This window comes from Cutaneotrichosporon oleaginosum (assembly GCF_008065305.1).
Source record: "Cutaneotrichosporon oleaginosum strain ATCC 20508 chromosome Unknown ATCC20508_contig03, whole genome shotgun sequence".
Taxonomy (NCBI): Eukaryota; Fungi; Basidiomycota; class Tremellomycetes; order Trichosporonales; family Trichosporonaceae; genus Cutaneotrichosporon; species Cutaneotrichosporon oleaginosum.
In genome coordinates, this window is record NW_027072172.1 from 2,924,876 (window position 1) to 2,945,993 (window position 21,118).

At 63.5% G+C, this 21,118-nt stretch overlaps 8 protein-coding genes across 8 annotated transcripts; 4 read left to right on the forward strand and 4 right to left on the reverse strand.

Annotated features, from left to right (window-relative positions):
- Positions 1 to 436: 436 nt before the first annotated feature.
- Positions 437 to 2,725, forward strand: COLE_04357 (uncharacterized protein; the record flags this gene model as incomplete). The annotated part of the gene is made up of 2 exons (XM_018420499.1): positions 437 to 592; positions 701 to 2,725. The coding sequence occupies 2 exons, from the start codon at positions 437 to 439 to the stop codon at positions 2,723 to 2,725; spliced, it is 2,181 nt and encodes a 726-aa protein (XP_018276580.1).
- Positions 2,726 to 2,984: 259 nt separating this feature from the next.
- COLE_04358 (uncharacterized protein) lies at positions 2,985 to 4,225 on the reverse strand (the record flags this gene model as incomplete). Its single annotated transcript, XM_018426907.1, has 5 exons — positions 2,985 to 3,031; positions 3,066 to 3,169; positions 3,346 to 3,574; positions 3,841 to 4,063; positions 4,175 to 4,225. 5 exons carry the CDS (start codon positions 4,223 to 4,225, stop codon positions 2,985 to 2,987), a joined length of 654 nt encoding a protein of 217 aa, XP_018276581.1.
- A 113-nt stretch (positions 4,226 to 4,338) lies between these two features.
- On the reverse strand, positions 4,339 to 6,115 carry COLE_04359 (uncharacterized protein; the record flags this gene model as incomplete). The annotated part of the gene is made up of 3 exons (XM_018424053.2): positions 4,339 to 4,984; positions 5,019 to 5,403; positions 5,488 to 6,115. The coding sequence occupies 3 exons, from the start codon at positions 6,113 to 6,115 to the stop codon at positions 4,339 to 4,341; spliced, it is 1,659 nt and encodes a 552-aa protein (XP_018276582.1).
- Positions 6,116 to 7,969: 1,854 nt separating this feature from the next.
- Positions 7,970 to 9,440, reverse strand: COLE_04360 (uncharacterized protein; the record flags this gene model as incomplete). Its single annotated transcript, XM_018424054.2, has 4 exons — positions 7,970 to 8,692; positions 8,932 to 9,229; positions 9,270 to 9,342; positions 9,383 to 9,440. The coding sequence occupies 4 exons, from the start codon at positions 9,438 to 9,440 to the stop codon at positions 7,970 to 7,972; spliced, it is 1,152 nt and encodes a 383-aa protein (XP_018276583.1).
- Positions 9,441 to 11,352: 1,912 nt separating this feature from the next.
- On the reverse strand, positions 11,353 to 12,068 carry COLE_04361 (uncharacterized protein; the record flags this gene model as incomplete). Its single annotated transcript, XM_018420500.1, has 3 exons — positions 11,353 to 11,574; positions 11,610 to 11,772; positions 11,860 to 12,068. 3 exons carry the CDS (start codon positions 12,066 to 12,068, stop codon positions 11,353 to 11,355), a joined length of 594 nt encoding a protein of 197 aa, XP_018276585.1.
- Positions 12,069 to 14,032: 1,964 nt separating this feature from the next.
- COLE_04362 (uncharacterized protein) lies at positions 14,033 to 16,125 on the forward strand (the record flags this gene model as incomplete). The annotated part of the gene is made up of 4 exons (XM_018426072.2): positions 14,033 to 14,151; positions 14,197 to 14,469; positions 14,507 to 15,018; positions 15,056 to 16,125. The coding sequence occupies 4 exons, from the start codon at positions 14,033 to 14,035 to the stop codon at positions 16,123 to 16,125; spliced, it is 1,974 nt and encodes a 657-aa protein (XP_018276586.1).
- Positions 16,126 to 16,970: 845 nt separating this feature from the next.
- Positions 16,971 to 18,786, forward strand: COLE_04363 (uncharacterized protein; the record flags this gene model as incomplete). The annotated part of the gene is made up of 3 exons (XM_018424055.2): positions 16,971 to 17,351; positions 17,399 to 18,107; positions 18,140 to 18,786. The coding sequence occupies 3 exons, from the start codon at positions 16,971 to 16,973 to the stop codon at positions 18,784 to 18,786; spliced, it is 1,737 nt and encodes a 578-aa protein (XP_018276587.1).
- Positions 18,787 to 19,813: 1,027 nt separating this feature from the next.
- Positions 19,814 to 20,662, forward strand: COLE_04364 (uncharacterized protein; the record flags this gene model as incomplete). The annotated part of the gene is made up of 1 exon (XM_018419675.2): positions 19,814 to 20,662. One exon carries the CDS (start codon positions 19,814 to 19,816, stop codon positions 20,660 to 20,662), a length of 849 nt encoding a protein of 282 aa, XP_018276588.1.
- Between the last annotated feature and the right edge of the window lie 456 nt (positions 20,663 to 21,118).

Here is a 21,118-nt window from a genome sequence, read left to right on the forward strand (position 1 = left end):
GGCTCACTCCGGGATGGACATGTGGCGAATCGCAAATCCCACTGCCCTGCCCCACTCCCCGCTCTGCATTTGACTGGATGTCAATAGCGTCAATACAAATCACGCTAATTGAATTAGGATTCCGATGATTACCGCGTGGGTGTGCACTTCCCACCCGGTTCAACCTCGAAACGGGCGGATCCAACCGGATTGAACCGGATATCGATATACCAAATGCGAACGGGCCATCGACTCGATCTCACTCGATCTCAACTCGTCTTTCGCTCTCTCTCTCCTGCTGTTCATGCTCATCCGCCCATTCAAGGCATTTCTAGCAGCAGCCTCTCCTCGCTTTATCGCACGCACCAACGTCCACCTCTACGCCCCCTCCCTCGCCGTCGCTGCGCGCCCCTACTCTCGCAGCACCCCCCCCACCCCCCGTCAACCCTTTCCCGTCATGGCCGCTGTTTCCGACAACGACATTATCGCGCGCCTGGGCAAGTTGAGCATCTCGGCCCCCGAAGTTATCAAGCACGCCGCTGTTTCCGGCGGTGCTGAGTGGCGCGCCGAGCTCGACAAGGCTGGCAAGACTGCTGTCCCCCTCACCAAGACTGTGAGTTTCGTTTCACCCCTCCGGATTGCTGCTTGGACTTTTGGATCCCTTCAAGCTCGGCCCGCACGCACGCCAACACATCCGCACGCACGCACGCGCTAACCCCAGCTCCTTTTCAAGCCCAAGCAGCCCAAGAGCGCTGAGCCCACCCCCGTCCTCGTCATCGCTAAGGAGGACACGGAGACTTCTTCCGGTGCAATTGGTGGCGCCCTTGGTCTCAAGGAGCTCCGCCTCGCCAACGAGGACCTCATCAAGCAGGTTGTTCCCTCGGCCGCGTCCAAGGACGACGTTTCGGCTCTCCCCCTCCCCGCCCCCGTCCCTGCCTCCCTCTTCGTCGTGCTCGACGCCGCCCTCGCTTCGTCGTCGGACGCATTCGCCCTCCACCTCACCTCGTCGGCCTCGACCGTCCTCCTCAAGGGCACCGAGATCAAGGCGTACCTCGAGTCGCTGACCGCCACGCCCGAGGCCGTGCGTGTCCTCGACTTTGCCGAGCTCAAGGCGAACGCTCCCGCCCCCGTCGCCCGCGCGCCCAAGGAGAAGAAGGACGCGCCCAAGAAGGAGGTTGCTAAGAAGGACGATGACCTCTACGAGATGGCTATCCAGTACAAGAAGGACGAGGACTTCCCCGGCTGGTACACGGATGTGCTCATCAAGGGCGAGATGCTCGACTACTACGACATCTCGGGCTGCTACATTCTGCGCCCGCCCTCGTACCACATCTGGCAGGATGTGCAGGCCTTCTTCGACGGCGAGATCAAGAAGCTCGGCGTCCAGGACTGCTACTTCCCCATGTTCGTGTCCAAGGCGCGTCTCGAGCGCGAGAAGGACCACATTGAGGGCTTCGCGCCCGAGGTCGCGTGGGTCACCAAGGCCGGCAAGTCGGACCTCGAGGAGCACATTGCTATCCGCCCCACCTCGGAGACGGTCATGTACCCCTACTACGCCAAGTGGATCAAGTCGCACCGTGACCTGCCCCTCAAGCTGAACCAGTGGAACTCGGTCGTGCGCTGGGAGTTTAAGAACCCCCAGCCGTTCCTCCGCACCCGCGAGTTCCTCTGGCAGGAGGGCCACACCGCCCACCTCGACAAGGCCGGAGCGGACAAGGAAGTGCTCGACATCCTCGAGCTCTACCGCCAAGTGTACACGGACCTGCTCGCCGTGCCCGTCATCCCCGGCAAGAAGTCTGAGAACGAGAAGTTTGCCGGTGCCGACTACACGACGACGGTAGAGGGCTTCATCCCGACCACAGGCCGCGGCATCCAGGGCGCGACGTCGCACCACCTGGGCCAGAACTTCTCCAAGATGTTCGACATCAACGTGGAGGACCCGAACGCAGACCGCTCGGACCCCACGGCGAACACCAAGATCAACGTGTTCCAGAACTCGTGGGGCCTGTCGACGCGCTCCATCGGCGTCATGGTCATGATCCACGGCGACGACCAAGGTCTCGTCTTCCCGCCCAAGGTCGCGCTGCACCAGGTTGTGGTCATCCCCGTCGGCCTGTCCAAGGTCGAGGGGAAGAACAAGACGATCTACGACGCGTGCCAAAAGCTCGCGGACGAGCTGACGGCCGGCGGCGTGCGCGCCACCGTCGACCTCCGCGAGGGATACACGCCCGGCTGGAAGTTCAACGACTGGGAGATGCGCGGCACGCCGCTGCGTCTCGAGCTGGGCCCGCGCGACATCGCGGCCAGCTCGACGCTCGCCGTGCGCCGCTACGACAATCACAAGAGCTCGCTCGCGCTCGCCGGCATCGTCGACAGCGTCAAGAGCACGCTCGCAGACATCCAGAACAAGATGTACGAGAACGCAAAGGCCAAGATGGACGCGCACGTCGTCCGCGTCACCGAGTGGAAGGACGTGACGCCCACGCTCGACGCCAAGAACATTCTTGTTATTCCCTGGTGCGAGGACCCCCAGTGCGAAGACGACATCAAGGACCGGTCGCGCGCCGAGGCTGAGGCCGCGCGCGGCCAGGCAGAGGACTCCAAGGCCCCCTCGTCCGGCGCAAAGTCGCTCTGTATCCCCTTCGACCAGGACCGCTTCGGCCCCTTCCCCAACGGCGACAAGCAGGCCTGCCCCCAGTGCGGCAAGAAGGCGTCCAAGTGGACGCTGTTCGGCCGCTCGTACTAGGCGGTTTAAAGAAAAGGTTTGCGCGCGCGCCGGGTGGGCGGCGCATGCTCGGCATTAGCATGGTAGGCAGATTTGAGGTGTTTGTATTCCGGGTTCCATGCATGCGTGGGGCGTGTGATGGGAGGGGGGGGGGGGGGGGGGGGGGGGTTAAGGAGTCGTGAGCGATGTGGGAGAGTCGGAGGGGGTCGAGGAGGCGCGACTGACGACATAGTGGACAGCACCACAAGCATACAAACCTAGCCATGCCATATAACTATCTCTAGAGCTGCCCAATACGCTGCGTGACGCGCTCCTTGAATGTCGAGTCTGGGGTGAGCGTCGAGTGCATGCCTGCACTCACAAGCGTTGAGGAGCGTCTGCTCGTTGATGACAATGTCCGTCGAGTCAGGCTTGGGGCGGGTCACGCGGGACGCGATGGCCGCGGCGTCGGTCTCGAGGATGATTCTGGTGTGAGCGGATGTGGAGAGAACAGCGACGGCGTGAGTGAGACGTTGCTGCAGCATCCAGATCGTGACCTGTTGTGTTGCTAGCCATCTTCTGTCTCTCGTCGTCCGCTCGTCTCTCGTTCGTCCTCCTGCAGTCTCCGCCTCCCCCCGCCTTCTACCCCCGGCCGCACTCACCCATCATCAACCGTCTCGTCCGCAGCGAGCAGCACCAGATCCAGGTTCTCGAGCACGACGCGCTTCTCAATCTGGCCGCGGAGGAGGAGGGACACGGCGTCGTGGAACGCCGTGAGCGTAGACTGGAGCATGAGCTCGTTGCTCGTGGCCAACGGCCCGACGATGTGGAAGTGCAGGTCGGTCGAGGGGCGCGAGAGGATCAGGTGCGGCGGGAGCGGGTGGATTTCGCCTGTAGCGGGTGTGAGCGGGCCGTGTAGGCGATATAGCGGGGTAGCGAGGTAGCGAGGGGAAGGTAGCGGGCCGGCAGTCGAAGCGGGAGAACAGGTCGAGGAGGCGTCGCGGGCGTCAGCATACCTGCACCGGCATCCAGACGCAGCACGCCAGCGCGCAGCAGGCACTCAGCCCAGAGCTCAGCACGCATGGCTGACTGCGCCAGCACTTGGACGCTCGCTCACGCGCTCTCGCGCTCTCGCGCTCGCGGCTCGCGCAACTCACCCGCTCCCCTCCGCGTCTTCTCCCACACACTCTTCTCGAACGCGCGCTGCTCCTTGTACGTCTGGAGGCCGGACATGCCGGGCCCGCCGGGGCCGACGCCGAGCTCGGCGGGGGTGCCGGTGCCGACGGACGAGTGGGGCGGGGCATAGTACTTGGCCACGACGCGGTTGCCCTCGCTGTCGAGGATGAGGAGGGCGGTGACGGTGTAGAGGGAGAGGTTTGCCTGGTGTCAGCGACGTGGCGCGGCGGGGGAGGCGGGGGAGGCGGGGAGGCGTTGCGCTGCGCTGCGCGGCGCGCCGAGCCGAGGAGAGGAGAGGGAGAGGTCGCGGCGTACCATTGCGGAGGGTATATGGACGGAGAGGACGACGACGAGAGAGATGCACATTCACTAACGTGGCGGTTTCAGGCACCGCCCTCCACCCTCCACCCTCAATACACAACATCTGCATAGACAACTGGGTAGACGTGTACAACGGGAATAGAGATGCAATGCTACTGCTACGCGTCTGAGCGCGAGCCGTCGACGTCCGGCGCCATCGACGGCGACGTGAGCGTCTCGGGCGCGTCGTCGTTTACGCCGTGCAGCCCGAGCGAGTTGGCGCCGAAGCGCGGGTGCTCGGGAAACATGACGTCGGACGCCTTGACTGTCGTGCTCAGCGCGATCGCCGAGCCGAGGTGGTGCTTGTGCTTGTGGCCACACCCGTGCCCGCTGCCGTCGGCATCTTCCTCCACTTCACGGATCATGGCTTTCGCGTCGCCGACGCGGATCGGGTCGCCAAATATCACTTGGTGGCCTGGCAACAGGGTGAGCGCCACGCTGCCGACAGCGGACGTGAACATGCCCGTTAACCGGCGAGATATCCAGCTGAAGCGCTTGGCAAATGGTACAAAGGTGTCGATTACGTCGCGCACATCTACGACATCGCGGACATGCGTCGCTTTGCCGACCTCGTTGAACTCGATGATCGTCGACACGGGGAGATCCCAGTGTAGGAGGAAGTCGAATTCGCGCAGCACGGACTCGGCTAGGCGAAGTATGAAGCCGCGCTGTGGCGCGGGCATAAGCGAGTCGGATGACTGCATTGGCGTCAGGTTGTTGAGCGGGCGCTTGATTATCGCGGGGAACAGGGTAAGGGAGATGACACTGGGGTTAGCGATGTACGCCAAGCAACACTCACTGGTCAATCAGTGCAATGTGGTATCCTTCATAACACTCCATGCAACCGATGTCGCGGCACTCGGCGGACACATCCCAGAGCTTCCACCACCCGTCATCGGCATTGTTGCGGTTCATCACGGAACCATGATGCTGGCCCGCCGACGCCAACCACTCGTCGATTGGGTCAGTAACGGCGCGCTTGTCACGCGCAGTGACAGATGGAGAGGTCAGGTAGTCGACGCCGAGGAGAGCTGAGCGCACTCTTGAAGTGAGAGACCGTGCGTGGAGCAGGAGGGAGGATGGGGTGAAAGAGGGGAGGTAGGCGGTGGAGAGGAGCTGGAGGAGTGCAAAGTGAGTGAGCACGGACTGGCGCGAAGAAAGCCGGACGAGCGGATGGTCATAAACTGTTGGGGTCAGCACAAGCCGCTCGCCAAGGTGTTTGTGGGGAAGCACGGCGCGCTTCGTCTCAGCTCTCGGGCTCTACTCACCGCAGTCGCCCTCGAACCACTGCTCCATTACGCGCTTGACTTCCCGCCCCTGCTCGGCCCATGGAGGAGCGCTGTGGTCTGCTGGATCTTCTCCACCACGATACAGCACCCTGTGGATGTCGACGAGTGCATCGAGCGGCTCATTACCGACACGACCCCAGAGGTCGGCTGAGAGCGATGCGGTTGGGTCACCCAGTTCAGCCGGTTCTCCTGGGCTCGAGTCGCCGCCACCACCGCCGCCAACGAGGCCCGCGCTTCCTCCGACGGCGCGATGTCCTCCGGGTGCGCGAGAATGACCTGATCGAGAAATCTGCTGCTGGGGCGTGAGGGGACCGCCCTGCGCGTGACGGTGATAGGTGTGGAGGGCGTGGCGGAGTGCGGCGATGGAGGATCGCGAGCCAGAGCCGTAGAAGGACTCGGCGTGGTAGGGTGTCGAGTGGCCCGAGTATGGGGTGGTGGAGATGGAGGGCATGCGCGAGTGCATGGAGAATGGCTCTCGGCCAAAGACTGATGTTGCTGGGCCTGGCGAGTACTCTGAGCGATCTGGGATGTAGAAGCGAGGGGGATGTCGAGAGAGAGTGGGATGAGGGAGGTCGAACTCTGAGCCGACCATTGTGAAGTAGGACATGGTGGGGGCAGCGAGAAAGAGAGAGAGAGAGAGAGAGAGTGGGATGAAGAGGCAAGAAGCGAACGATCAAGCGAGACGCGAGTGGAGCTTGGGGAGGATTCCGGAGCCGCCCGCAAGAAGTTGAGGTTGTGTGTGGTGGGGGGATGGATCGAAGCGAGGCGAGAGACTTGGGGCTACAGTGAGGCTGGGGATGATGGCGACGACGCGTGATTGAGTGGCGAGAGAGCAAGAATGCAAGATGGCTGATTCAAGCCAAGATTCAGCGAGCAGAGGTCGGACGAGCAGACGATGGGGTGTCCACGGGTGGCTTGACGGATCGAGAGGCCGAGGGAGTGGCGGGCGACAGCGAGGAAAAGGGAGGCAACCGTCTACAGGCCAAGGGCGATGCGATGCGGCCCGAGACAGACGGGAGGGGAGCAGAGAGCGGAGAGCAGAGGGCGATGGATGGAGAGCAAGACGACGACGACGAGGATGGGGAGGAGAGGCGATGTGATGGCGACCAAGACCAACAGGGGGAGTTCAGGGTCCAATCGCAGGGACTACGGGTGTCCAAGGGGGATTGCAGGAATTCGCATATTCTGATTCTAATTAGAGTCCTATTGAACTTGTAATTGAATTTCTAATCCGCCTTGTTCCCAATTTACTTCCGCCCCCCCCATCCCAGGCACGAGGCGGTCATCGGACTCGGACTCGATCTCTTCTCATCTCGTCTGTCGTCATCCTCCTCCTGCACTTGGAATGCGCCATCATTTACTCGTTTAGCCGCCCAAGTCAGGTCAATCATCAGGCGAGAACAAGCTGCTGTGGGGGGTGGGGGCTGCCAGTGTCGTGTGCCGGCGCCCGATGCTGACGACGCGGCCGATCGAATGCTCCAGCGCCCGCCTCGGCTTCGGATGACAGTTGCCCCCGTCGGAAATGCCCGTTACGTGTGTTATCGTTGTCGCCACGCGGCGGTCGTCAGATCGGTGCCTCTAGACCAGAGCGGTGGTGTCGAGCCAGGCTTCTAGTCATGAGACGCGAGTGAGTGAGCACGAGCATCACCGGCGCAGGCCTCCCGTCTCCAGAAATACTGCTCGCTGCCGGACGGCGGAATGAATGTCTCCAGCCAACCGACCGCGATCTACATGCCATCCGCCACCTCCGTCGTGGCATGTCATCTCCGCGGGAACTGGTACTCTCCGCTATAGCTCCCCTCCGCACACGAGCGACGGCGGCGGGAACGGCAGTTGACACACTCCGGGTGCAGCAGCCCAGCACCTCGTCCCATTGCTATTCCGCAGCAGAACCAATTATCAAGTTACGTGAGACCCTCACCACTGGCCTCTCTCAGTACCTGTGCCTACGCGTGAGGTGTCAATGCCAGGCACATCGGCTGGCTGAGGCTACTCGCCGAAGACGAAGGCAGCTACACGTCCATCTTGGTGCCGCCACTGGGAATGAGCGGGGTTCATAATCTGAGGTTGGAGATGCTTGCGTCTGTGCCGCCGCCCGATCTGCAGAAGCAGGCGCCGCATGCGCTGGCGAGTTGGCGTAGCCGCTGGTGGTCGTCTCAGCGTATGAAGGAGACGCAGGTCAGAGTCGCAGGCGGTATCATCCCCAAACCGAACAAACCATATCCTAGACCGAAGCCACGTGGTCAGCCTAATCTTCCATCCTGATTCCTAATCTGCAGTCAGCTTTCATTCAATACTCCACCATATCCTTCTTGCGTCGCGTCAAAAGTCAGAGCCAAGTAGATACATCATATGAGCAGCATGAGCAGCATGAACAGCATGAGCGTTTGTCTGTCGGGTGAGCACACAACCGAGCCAGCGCCCAGTATCGATGGCATGCTCCCTATCTAGAGCCGCGCATCTACTGGGCATCGCCAAAACCCATGTCGACAACACAGCGGATGCAGTCGCCAGCGTGCATGTCGTCGAAGCCGGCGTTGATCTTGTCGAGCGGCTGGTGGTGCGTGACGAACTGGTCCACCCAGAGCTTGCCGCTCTGGTAGTCTGCCACGAGGCCCGGCAGCTCCGAGCGGCCCTTGACGCCGCCGAACGCCGAGCCCTTCCACACGCGGCCCGTGACGAGCTGGAACGGGCGCGTCGCAATCTCGGCGCCCGCCGGCGCCACGCCGATGATGTTGCACACACCCCACCCCTTGTGGCAGCACTCGAGCGCCTGACGCATCACCTGCACGTTGCCCGTGCAGTCAAAGGTGAAGTCGAGGCCGCCGTCCGTCATCTCGATGAGCTTGTCGACGACGCTCTGGTCGCCCAGCTGCGTGGGGTTGACAAAGTCGGTCGCGCCAAACTTCTTCGCCCAGTCCTTCTTCTTGTCGTTGATGTCGATTGCGATAATCTTGGTGCACCCCTTGGCGCGGGCGCCCTGGATGACGGAAAGGCCGACACAGCCGACACCGAAGACGGCGACGGTCGAGCCCTCGATGCCAGGCGACTTGGTGGCCGCGCCGTAGCCCGTGGTGATACCGCAGCCGAGGAGGCACGCCTTCTCAAGCGACGCCTTGGGGTCGATGGCGACGACCGAGTACTTGGAGACGACGGTGTACTGGGAGAAGGTGGAGCAGCCCATCTGGAGTTAGCGGGGGTTATGCTCATCGTCCTGGTCGCCGTCGTAGTCGATGCCGTCGCCCAGCGTCCCTCCTCGCCTCCGCGCTGTAGCTCCGTCCTCGCCTCCGCTGATTGTTTCCCCCAACTATCCCGCACTCTCGTCGCCGAGTCCGCTCCGTGCTCCGTCCAGCTCGCCACCCTCGCGCCGCCCTCCCCATCAGCCCCCCACCCCTCCGTCCCACCAACTTGCCACCAACTCACAAAGTGGTGCAGCTCCTGGCCCTTGCACGTAAACCGCTTCGTGCCGTCCGGCATGAGGCCCTGGCCCTGCGTCGCGCGCACCGCCGAGCAGAGGTTGGTCTTGCCCGACTTGCACATCTTGCACTCCTTGCACTCGGCCGTGTAGAGGGGCACGACATGGTCGCCGACCTTGACGTTGTCGACGCCCTCGCCGACGCTCTCGACGACGCCGCCGCCCTCGTGGCCCAGGATGACAGGGAACACGCCCTCGGGGTCCTTGCCCGAGAGGGTGTAGTCGTCGGTGTGGCAGATGCCGGTGCTGGGGTGAGCGGGGACGCGGCGCGGCAGCTGGAACATACTAGAGGATCTTGATGCGGACCTCGCCAGCGCGGGGCGGGGCGACCTCGACGTCCTCGATCGAGAGCGGCTTGCCTTTTGTCAGCCCGGGCGCGGGCGCGGGCACTGCACTCACCAGCCTCCCACGCAACGGCGGCCTTGCAGGTGATAGTCTTGCCCTCGGTAGATGCCATGGTGTTTTGGGATGAATGAGAAAGAGTCGAGGGATAAGTAGAGAGTGGGGTGGGCAGCCTGACAGAATATAGAGGGACGTCATGCCGAGCCCACCCGGCCCGGAGTGTGGCTAATCGACCGGTGGCGCCGCGCTTCCATGATACGACACGCTCAGTCAGCCTGTGCTCTTCCTACTCCGGCCCTCTTTGCTCTCCATGCTGGCCTTGCTCCTCCTCGCTCTCCTGCGCTGCGGGGCAAGATTCATCGTCGGGACGATAGGAATCCCGAAGTTTGCCGATGGCAGCCGGCGTCGGCTGGCCAACCACCGTCGCCGCAGCGCGCCCTCATTTCCACGGGAGCACCGATGCGGAGAGACGCGCCGCGTCCGTACATCTTCCGCTGCGCCAAGACATGGCGCTCCGTCGTCTGCTGTACGTATATCAGTCGATGTTGACGATAGTGTTTCCAATCGTCTGCGGAGGTTGGTGGGCGTGAACCCGTCCCGGACGTTGCGGCGAGCAGATGGCGCCCGATACAGCTCGGCTCCTATCGCGCGGCTGCAGCGTCGATGGGCTGACTCTGACGGACATCGTCCTGACTCTCTGACTCTGGACAATGCCCCTCGCCGTGCACGAACTACTCATGCATCTCGACCGCTTGACCGCAGCCATGCAGTTCGAAGTGTGGGGCGCACCACGCCACGCACGTGGTGACCGCAGGTCTGTCACCACCGCTCGTTCACGCGTTCACCCAACTTAGCTTGCTCACGCCTACAAAAGATTACTCCATCCCACCCTCCTCCACGCTTCGACCCATCACCCCGCCCATCGCCCCACCCCGCCATTGGATACTGCTGTGCATAATGAACCATGCTTTCACTCCTGACCCCAACGGACCATCTAGTACGGACGCGCTGCGGCCTGGCAGGCCTTGAGGGCCTCGAGGTAGTACGAGCACGAGGTCATGTCGCCGTTCGTGGCCTCGAGGCACTTGGTGAAGTCTGGGGTGAGCATGTGACTGAGAGACGTAACGAGACAACCAAGTGGGCCAGACGCCGCGCCGTCGTCGGGCGCACCGCCTCCCTCCGACCTCTGTTTCCCCCTCACCCACCCTCCAGCTGCCCCCCCCCCCACACTACTCACCCTTGGCCTGGATATCACAGCTGGCGTTCACGGGCTGGCTCTGCTGCGCCGGCAGCTCGGACGGGGGAGGCGGTGCCTCGGCGGAACGCCCGCCGAAAAGCATGTTGGAGATGCCGTGGCCGATGACGGACCCCGCCATGGCGCCGCCCATAGTCGACGCGGTCTGCGCGAGCAGGCCGGGGGCCGAGCCCTGCGTCGGCGCCTGCACGGGCGCGTGCTGCTGAGGGTGGGCGGGGTACGCGGCGGTCGAGGCCTGGCGGGTGCCGGCGGGAGGCGCGGCGGGGCGCGCGGCGGGGCGCGCGGACGAACGGGACTGGCGTTAGCTGCGGCGCGGGACGCGGGAGGGCACGAGGACTTACAGAGCGAGGCATTGTGAGTTGAGTAAGTGGGTGAGAGGGTGGTAGGTGGCAAAGAGGTGAAATATCTGGATGGGGATGGGGAGAGCGGAGCGGGAGCAAATTGGAAACGTGTGCGTCTCGGCTCGGCACGGCATCGGCATTCGAGCGCTTTCTACCCCGCCGCAAGCGTCGCCGCCGGACATGGCTCGGGCTCGCTTCGGCCTGACGCGGGTGCGGGCTTGGTCTGCCTCCGGGGCAGGATAGGTGGCAAGGGGAGGACAGTGCTGCCGGGGCGGTGCTGCCGGAGAGAGACGAGTCAGTCAGCAAGTAGTGCAGGATAATGCATCGAGGATATGGAGTGTTGTGGATGGATCTAGCTCGTGTGACGACGAGCGGCAAGGAAGCTGGCCACTCTCGCGACAGCTGCATCCCTCGCAGCCGCGCTCGCCGCCTCATGCAAGAGGCGGCACAGCCGGCGCGCCCGCCGCCTCGGCTTTCTGTCCCTCCATCTGCCCCTCCGTCTGCCCCTCCGTCCTCTCCCCCTCCGCCTTATGCCCCTCCGCCCTCTGCCCATGCTTCCCGCCCTTGTCCGAGTGCCCAAGACTCATATCTGGCTGCACGAGATTCCGCACGCGCTGCTTGAGCACCTTGAGCTCCGGGAACCCGCCTTCAGTCTGTATCAGCTCCACTCCCCCCCGCCATAACCCACCTTGCGGTCCCAGACGAGCTCGAATCCCTCTCCTCTATCCAGCCAGACGCGGAACCGGCCGCCCGTCTCCGGCGTGTTGTGCGGCTGCAGCGTGATGCTCGCGATGAGGGGTGGGGGAAAGGTGAGCATGAGCTCTGTTTGGGTCCATGAGGCGCGGGGTGCCCTGGTGTCAGCTATGCCAGCTCGTCAGCTATGCCAGCTCGTCAGCTACGACAGCTAAAGCTACAACAGCTACGCCGATAGGACGCACCATCTGCAACGGTCGCAAAACTCGATTACGATGTGCGGCGTCAGCATGCGCGGTGGGTCGAAGGAGGCAGGGGCGGAGGCGGAGGCGGCGGCGGAGGACGGCGCGGTCGAGGCGGAGGCGAGGGCGGGCGTAACTTCTGCCTTTGAGAGGCGGGAGACGCCGGTCTGGAGGGCGGGAGGAGGACAGTCGGTGCAGGACGGGTTTGCCATGATGGATATCGATGGAGGATGGAGTGGGTGGTGGTCAATGAGGTTGGGTGTGGAGGCGTCAACAAGTCATCGGATGGAGGTGCGTCACTCGTTCGACACGGGCGAGATCGGATGTAGGCGATCTCCTGCTGTGAGGGTGGTGCATCTGCGCTGGTAGTGAGCTCAAGACCGTGGCCTTGGCGGCGGCCTGGAGCAGTCCGAGTGCATCAGTAACATCGGCGCGGGCACACTCGGCGGGTGGGAAGTGGTACGAGGAATCCAGTTGGAATAGATATCTTCTTTTGACGTCCGTCCGCCCAACTACCAACACCGCCTCCTACCGCCTGGCCGCCACTCGTTTGTGCCCATTGCCCACGCATTCATGTGGTAACGCAAGCTAATACACTTTGCTTCCAGAGGTCTGAATGCAGACCATCGTCAAGCTTACAGTAAGGCGTGTGAAGCTCCGAGTCGAGTGCCAGGCTCACAAACTCACGATCTGACATGTGGCCATGGCCACGGATAACATTCATCAGATCGCCGTGACGCCGCATAGCAGCGGCACGGCGCACCGCCGCATGACGTGACAAGTGCAAGGTGGCATGACGGCGCCTGGCGGAAGTGGTAGCCTAGATACTGAGGCGTTTGCGGGACACGCAGAACGCGGCATGCGCCAACCTTGGGTCGGTGGTCGTGCCTTCTGCTACATCTCGGCAGCGACCCGAGGCCGAGGGATGCGCATGCTTTCTTGCAATGACCCCCTCTCCCCAGACATCCAGAACAGTGCATGCGGTCGCTGCCTGACAAGCTGACAATGCATGTAGACGACTACTGGCAGCATGTGGTGATCGACTGCGGAAGGAATAGACGCTCTTGGCGATCGGCGGCGCCGAGGCTGCGCACGGTGGAGAGTGCACGGCCGTCGAGCACTCACATGGCGGGCGATCAGATGATCGTAAGCGAACGTTATTGCAGGGCAGTTCTCCTGGCTGAGATGATGACAGCATGGCGGGCAGATTGTGGGCGTTGGTTGAGAGCTTTGAGAGAGACGTCGACATTCGGCTGCGAGGCCTAAAAATTATTTGATGAGCTGATGAACATGGCATTGTCAGGGATATTGTCTTTCTCTCTGTCTCTGTCTCTCTCGCTCTTGCTCTTGCTCTTGCTCTTGCTCTTGCTCTTGTCCTTGATGCGAGCAGCTCGCGGAACCGAGACTGACAAGGTTTGGATGAGCTCTACATATACGTGCCTGCCCTATTCTACAACGTCACTGCCGCCATGCAGATATCGATGGGCTCAGGAATTTCTCCGTCATAGTCATTGCTGCCGCTGCTGCCGAGATACCAGAGCCGCGGGGGGCGGGGAGATGCAGCGGACGAGACAGACGGCGCGGGACGCTGAACGGCGCGTGCCGAGTTTAACACAAGGCGCTAAGGGAATGGTGGGAGGTGGGCTTGATCAGACCGACCACTGATTACCTCGGCCGCCTCGAGCTCCGCGCCGTCAACGCTGCCGTCCACTCCCATGACGCCCATCGCCCATGCAGCAAGCGTAGCTCTCCAGCCCTAGCCTACCTGCATGCCTGCTAATATGCCACATTCCCTTTCCGCAGCCAAGCTCTCATCAGAATCTAGTCCGAGCCGCGCCATCCTCTTGTCTCCTCTCCACCCGTCCCTCGTTGCAACCTCTCCATCGCAATCACATCTGTTCCTCGCTCATCTCGACTTCCTCCCTCTCTCGCCGCAGGTCAGAAACACGACGGCCCAACACCCCCCCCGCTCAGCTAACGCCAGCGACTCTGATTCACGAGCCGCGAACCGCGAGCCAAGCCTCAACGCCTAGCCGAGCCCGATCTCAAGCCCAGTCTCATCGATCCCAGCGTCCCAGCTACCCAGCAACAGCAAGCCCATATAGGCCCTCTCCTCTAACCCCAGCTTTCTCCTCAGTAGTATCTTGTTCTCTGGTCTAGTAGTATATCCCGCGCCATGCGCCCCACCCTCCTCGCCGTTCTGGCGCAGCTCGCGGTCACCGCTGCCCTCCCCTACCACCTCGGGGGAGGTTATGTGCTCCTCGAGCAGCGCCAGCTCTCTTCGCCCGGCGACCCGTAAGTCCCTCTAACCGTACCCTCACGGGCACGCCTTACCGTCAGAACACCCCCGTTGACACCGCCTGCAACCCCATCGCCGACCGATCCCTCACCTACTCCTACGCCGTCTCCCTCCCCAACGACGCCTCAACCCCCTCCGACGTCCGAACCTCCTCCCTCAACACCTGCACCACCTCCCACTTCTGACCCTCCCCCTCCCCCTCCTTCATCGGATCCCCCTCCCCCTCCCTCTACGTCGGAACCCCCGCCGCCTCCCACAAGCGTATCACCCCCACCTACATCTGAACAACCGCCCACGATTCCGCCTACGTCTGAGTAGGTCCAGCAGTACACCCTCCTGCTAAAACACCAGCCCGCCTCCGCCTACCAGTATACCCACAACGTCAGTATCTCCCCCAGACCCGCCCTCGTCTTCTGCGAGTGGTGAACCTACCCCTACGAGCGAGGGGCCTGCCCCCACGAGCCAGGCGCCACCTACGAGCCCAGTACCGCCCACAAGCGAGTCTCCACAGCCTACGAGCCAAGTACCTCCTACCACTGAGCCGCCGCCGACGAGCGCGGCACCGACTAGCAACCCCAGCGAGTCCCCGGTGCCGCCTCCATCGAGCCCCCCGAGTCCAACGATACCGCCAAGCTCTGTGGCGCCTCCTCCCCCATCCACTCCCGCCGCCTCCAGCCCCTCTATCCCTCCCCCATCGACCCCAGACCCCTCCTCGGCTCTTCCAACAGCTCCAGGCCCCTCCTCCGCTCCCTCCCCGATCCTCTCAAACACGATTATTAACCCTAGCAGCCCAGCCCCTCCCCTTCCGTCCACACCTGTTCCCAGCACGCCCGCCACCTCCGACCCCCCGCCGTCGACCCCAGGTAAGTTGTCCCCTCCGTAGCAGCTGCCAACCGTCAGTGCCCTCTCCCACCGCCTCCCCCGACCCCAACACCCCCGTCCCTCCCACCACCACCACCACTCCTCCTCCCTCCCCCACACCCTCTACCCCGCCCTCTCCTCCCCCCTCGAGCGTCCCGCCCACGAGTGCCCCGCCGTCGTCTGACGTTACAGTGCCGTCCCCAGTGTCGCCTACGGTCGTCCCGCCGTCCTCAGAGCCGCCCACTCCAAGCCAGAGCTCGGCGCCAAATCCCAGCCCGAGTGCTCCGCCGCCGTCCACGCCCGCGTCGGTGACTCCAGTCCCTCCGGCATCGAGCAACCCGCCGCCCCCCGCGTCTGGCGGCGTCACGAGCATCCCTGGCCCAGTGACGACCGGCCCGCCTCCAAGCGGCCCCATCACGAACCCAGGCCCCGTGACCACAAACCCCCCTGCTCCGGTGACCACGGCTGGTGGTGGCGGAACCCCGGGCGTTGTCGCCCCGAGCCCCGGCACAGGCGGCAATACAGGCGCCCAACCTGGTGGGACCACTGCTGGCACTCCAGGTGGTAACACTGGTGGCACTCAGCCCCAGCCCCAGCCCCAGCCTCAGCCGCAGCCGCAGCCCCAGCCTCAGCCTCAGCCTCAACCTGGCACTGGCACTGGCGGCACCACTGGCAACACCGGCAACACTGGTGGCAACACTGGCGGCAACGCTGGCGGCCAACAGCCAGCCCCCGCACCCGCCTTCCAGCCGGCCGTCTTGACATTCACGGACGTCGTGACGAACAGAGTGACGCGCACGAACCCGGACGGCACAGTGCAGACGACAGACAGCGTCGGCGTCGTCGTGGTGACATTGACGGCGCCCGTGACGAACTCGAACGGCGAAGTGGTGCTCACCCGCACGCTCCCGCGCGGCTCGGGGCAGCCGACCAACGACGTAGTGGTGGTGACGATGACGTCGCGCGTCAAGCCGGTGCAAGCGACGCAGACACAGTCGATCGTCGACAACGGCGGTGCGCTGCAAACCTCTGGTGCGCAGTCCGCCAAGCCTGCCGCACTCACGCTCGCCCTCGCCCTCACCCTCGCCGCCCTCCTCGCCGCCGTATAACAAACTCTGAACGATTAGCATAGCATGACCCTCGTTTGTCTCATTATAGTATGCATTGCTCACCGACTAGTGCGGACAGAAGCACAATTGGGGTGATTGATGCCAGTGCGAAGGCTGGCACATTGAGTGCATCCACTCGCCACCATCACCATGTATATAACAACGCTCGATCTACATCTTCACTCACTCACCAGCATTACAATGACGCAGGACTCCCCCCCGGCCCCCGCGGGGCAGACTCTCCCCCCGCGCCTGTACGACCGCCCGCGTCTGCCGTTCGCGCAGCGCAAGCCCGGCCCTGCGGAGCAGCCGCAGCCCCACGCGCAGGCGCAGGCGCAGGCGCAGGCGCAGGCCCACTCTCCTGCTCCCCAGGCCCCCGCATCCCCCCGCTCTCCATGCAAGGCCGCGCCGACCTCCTGCGTCCCGATCAAGCACGCCGAGAACGGCCCCGTCCTCTGCCGCTGCTGCCAGCGCGTGCTGTACTTCTAGCCTGCAGCCTGCTAGCTTTCCAGGTACGACCAACTGTGCTCTGGCGTCTTTCTGTTGTTGATGCATCAATTCAATTGCATCAGCTGGGATAGTGTGATCGGCCGGCCCGGCCGAGAGCCGCATGCCGCACATGCCGCACCACACGCCGCTCGGCTCGCGCCCAAGATAGCATCCCATTCTCTCCATTCACGAGCCCGTAGCCTCGGTCTTGGCTGCCCCGCCGCTCACCCGTGTCTACTAATCACTACTGACGCATTCATTGGCCGCGTCTCCCCACCTCCCCCAGGCCGACGTCTGCGGTGTTGTCGTTCATTCTTAACCCGTCGCGAGGCTAGAGATGTCCGCATACTTTCTCCATGTCTGCACCCGCACCCTCCTCCCCGCCCTCGCCCCGGCGCGCAAGCGGCGCGAGCACGGCGGTCGCGCGTGATTCAAACGAGAAGAGCGACGAGAAGGGCGAGCGCGAGAAGACCGAGCGTATCGAGAAGAGTGAGAGGGCGACCAAGGAGCGACCAGCCCGCCCCACACTGTCAAGTTCGGCCAGCCTGCGTCGGACTGTGTCGCCGCCAGTCGTGTCCCTCTTCGGCGGCGTGAGCCCGGACGGGATTGATGCGCTCGAAGGCCTCGCGCCCGTCCGCTCGCGCGAAGAGGAGATGGAGCGGCAGCTCGCGCGCGAGGAGAAGGGGCCCGACCCGTGGGCCGTCAAGCTCGAGCAGGGCGAGAAGCTCGATCCGAAAGTAAGTGGGCGGCCGCAGCCTCGCCCTTCTAACGGGACTGACGGCAGAACTGGAGCCGCACGTTCCGGTGGTACCTCACCATCCTTGGCGGCGTGCTCGTCCTCAACTCGACATTTGCGTCGTCCGCGCCGTCCGGCATCACCCAGGATGTGATGGCGCACTTCCACGTGAGCCAGGAAGTCGCTGTGCTCTGCATCTCGCTCTTCGTGGCGGGATACTGTGTCGGCCCACTCCTGTGGGGCCCGTTGAGCGAGAGCTATGGCCGCCGCCCCATCTTCGTCATCGCGTTCATCGTGTACACCGGCTTCCAGGTGGGCTGTGCGCTTGCGCCGAACACGGGGTCGATGCTCGTCTTCCGCTTCCTCAGCGGCACATTCGCCGCTGCGCCCCTCACGAACTCGGGCGCGCTCCTCGCAGACATTTGGGACGTGGACACGCGCGGCTCCGCGATGGCATTCTTCGGCCTCGCGCCGTTCGCGGGCCCAAGCCTCGGCCCCATCGTCAGCGGATACATCCAGACTGCGGGCGCCGACTGGCGCTGGGTGTATTGGGTCACGACGATCTTTGCGGGGGTGTGTACGATTGTGATCATTTTCACGCTGCCCGAGACGTATGCGCCCGTCATCGTCAAGAAGAAGGCGCAGCGGATGCGCAAAGAGACAGGCGAGGAGAGGTGGTACGCGCCGATCGAGCGGCGGCCGCAGGACATGAAGACGCGTCTCCGCGAGATCCTCCTCAAGCCCTTCATCATGCTCTGTACGTCCCTCCCTTGGCTTCGCTTACGCCAGTCCTCGAACCCATGCTCATGGCCGTCACGCTGTACATGTCGTTCGTGTACGGCATCGTGTACCTGCTCTTCGAGGCGTACCCATACGTCTTCGTGCGGAACCACGGCTTCAACTCGGGCGAGAACGGCCTCGCCTTCCTGGGTTTCTTCATCGGCGGCGTCCTCGCCACCATCTTCTACATGACCGTCATCGAGCGGCGGTACCTAAAGGTCGCATGCCGCCTCGCGCCCGCCCCCGTGCCCCCCGAGAAACGCCTCGAAATGTGTGCCGTCACAGGCTGGCTGCTCGTCATCGCCATGTTCTGGTTCGGATGGACGTCCTACCCCTCCATCCACTGGATCAGCCCCGTGCTCGCCGGCGGCCTCATCGGCGTCTCCGCGCTCGGCATGTTCCTCTCCCTCTTCAACCACATCATCGACAGCTACCTCTGGTCGGCGGCCAGCGCGCTCTCCGCCTGCACGGTTGTGCGGTCCGCGTTCGGCGCAGGGTTCCCCCTCTTCGCGGGGCAGATGTATGCGCGGCTCGGCACGCAGTGGGCCAGCTCCCTCCTGGGCTTTATCGCGCTCGTGCTCGCCCCCGTGCCACTCGTGCTGATGAAGTATGGCCCGCAGCTGCGCGCGCGCTCGCGCTTCACCCCCTCGGTGTAGATTATAGCTAGTGGATGATGTATAATGTGACAGCGAGCAGCTTGGATGGGACTGAATGTTGTTGGTCTGAGATATTTGGTTTCATTTCGCCACTCGATTTGGATCAGAGACCTCCACTTGGCACCCTTGTGAATGCTCTCTCGCTCTATCTTTCCATCTTTCTCATTTTCTCTCTTTCTCACTCACTCTTCTCCATCCCAGCCACCGTTGACACTTGCACAGAGGCCCCTTGTCTATTTCTTTACCACCGGCGCAGGCGTCTCTCCCTCGTCATCATCTGCGTGCGGCGTGGCGCTCTGCTGACATAACCCGACCCCTCCGCCTCATCACCCATAGATACACCCACACCCAATTCCACGTTCACTTCGTTCGAGATGCCCCCCATTGTCCGCTTCCTGGACGACGACCCCTCGGACGAGAACGAAAACGAGGACGAGGACGTCTCGTCGGAGGAGGATGACGTTGTCACCGACTCTATAGATGAGGAGGACGCGGAAGATGACTCTGACGACGACTTCCAGTTCATTGGCTCCACTCCAGCGACCAACAACAGCTCGCGTGCTCCCTCTCCTCGTGATCCCTCCCCCCTCAATACTCCCCCCGAGGACGCCCACCTACGTGCTCGCGTTAACGTCTACCTCGGGAGCCGTCCGGCGGCACGGCCAGCAGGAGCGGACGTAGCACCTCCAGTCCCCTTCCGTTGGCCTGGAGAGCCCGCCTTCGCCCTGCGCCCTCCAACCGGCCGCTTGCACCAGGCCCGCAGCAATGCCCCGGGCTCGAGCGTCCACAATGCGATCGCCCTGGACAGCAGTGACGAGGAAGAGCCTCCTGCGGCCCAGGCCGCCGCAGGCCCATCGGGAGGTCGCCGCGTCATGTCACCCAACGAGTTCCGCAACCACATGGACGGTGAGTCTACGACCGACGTGGGGGACAGTTGATTCTAACTCCAGTAGCATTAGATCGGTCTTTGGATCGCGCGTCGCGATTCGAACGTCGCACCCGACGCCAGGCGGAGTTAGCGCGGCGGATGGCCGAGAACCCTCCTGCACGCCACGACCGTGACGTCCGCGCCGCGGTACCCGAGGCGGGTCCTGCAGAGGCCCACAATCGCCTTGGCGGAGCCGCCATCCGCCGGGGCAACGCCCAGTACATCTTCCGTCCCAACCAACCACCCGAGGTCCGCTACCCAGAGCGCGACGGCGGCCGTCCTCGCGGCGATGAGGAGGGAGCTCTTCCCTTGCCTCCTGGACTCGATCGGCTGTTTGGGGGTATGCGCCGCAACCCTGCGATCATCCGCAACCTGCTGACCGGCGCCTTCTACCTCGGCGGAGCCGGGCCCGCTCTGCAGCTGGATGCGAAAGCCATCCTCGAGACCGTCAAGGCCGAGACGCCAGCCGCCTCCGCCGACGGCTTCACGCACACTTGGGACCCCGAGGACCTTGCGAAAGAAGTCGAGGAGAAGGAGAAGCGCGCCGTAGTCGTCGAGCTCGACGAGCGCGGCCGCATTGTGCCCGACAAACGCAAGCAGCGCGGACAAGTCTACCTTGCCTGCTGCGCGTGCCCCGAGCCGCTGCGCGTCGGGAGTGCGAACCGCTCCCCGGACGACAGGGTGTGGGCGCTGCGCTGCGGACACGTCCTCGACCAGCGGTGCTACAAGCTCTTCTCGGAGCCCGCGGGCGCGCCTCCCATCCCCGTGTTGGATGCACCGCCGGCCAAGCGCCGGCGGTCGGGGCGCACGACGCGCGCACGCGCAGGCAAGGTGCAGCACCAGTGGGCGTGCCCCGTCAAAGGGTGTGGGTTCACGCACGTGAGCGAGATGGTGGACGATGTCTGGGCGCCGCTCGAGGGCCTGGGCGGCATGCAGCTGTATGTGTAGCTAGTTGTAGTGTATATTTTATGTGCATATCCTGTGATGGTGCGGGCGGCGAGATGCTGGGTCTCGGCCGTCTCGGAGAACTGGGCCAGTGTTTGGTTCAGCTGAATCGAAGACGCGACGCGACTGATCGAGATGGTGAATGCCTCAGATCCTTAAGTAACTCGCGCGTCCTCATTCAGTCTACGAAAGCACGATTGCACGACGATCGGTGACACCGTCCAAGTCACTCTCGAGTCACTCTCGAGTCTCCATCTCTTGATCGTGGGATAATGCGCAGTTGTCGATATCCTGCACTAGAGGATTACCAGATCTCGAGGGCAGTCACCGAATACAGGAGGGATGGAGCGGATTGGAAAACGGCCCTCTGCCACAGGCTCTGCGTTGCGGCCCAGCGCGTGCTCTCGAGCTCTCGGCGGCAGGACGTGTGAGGCTGGGCGACAGGCAATCGACGTTGGG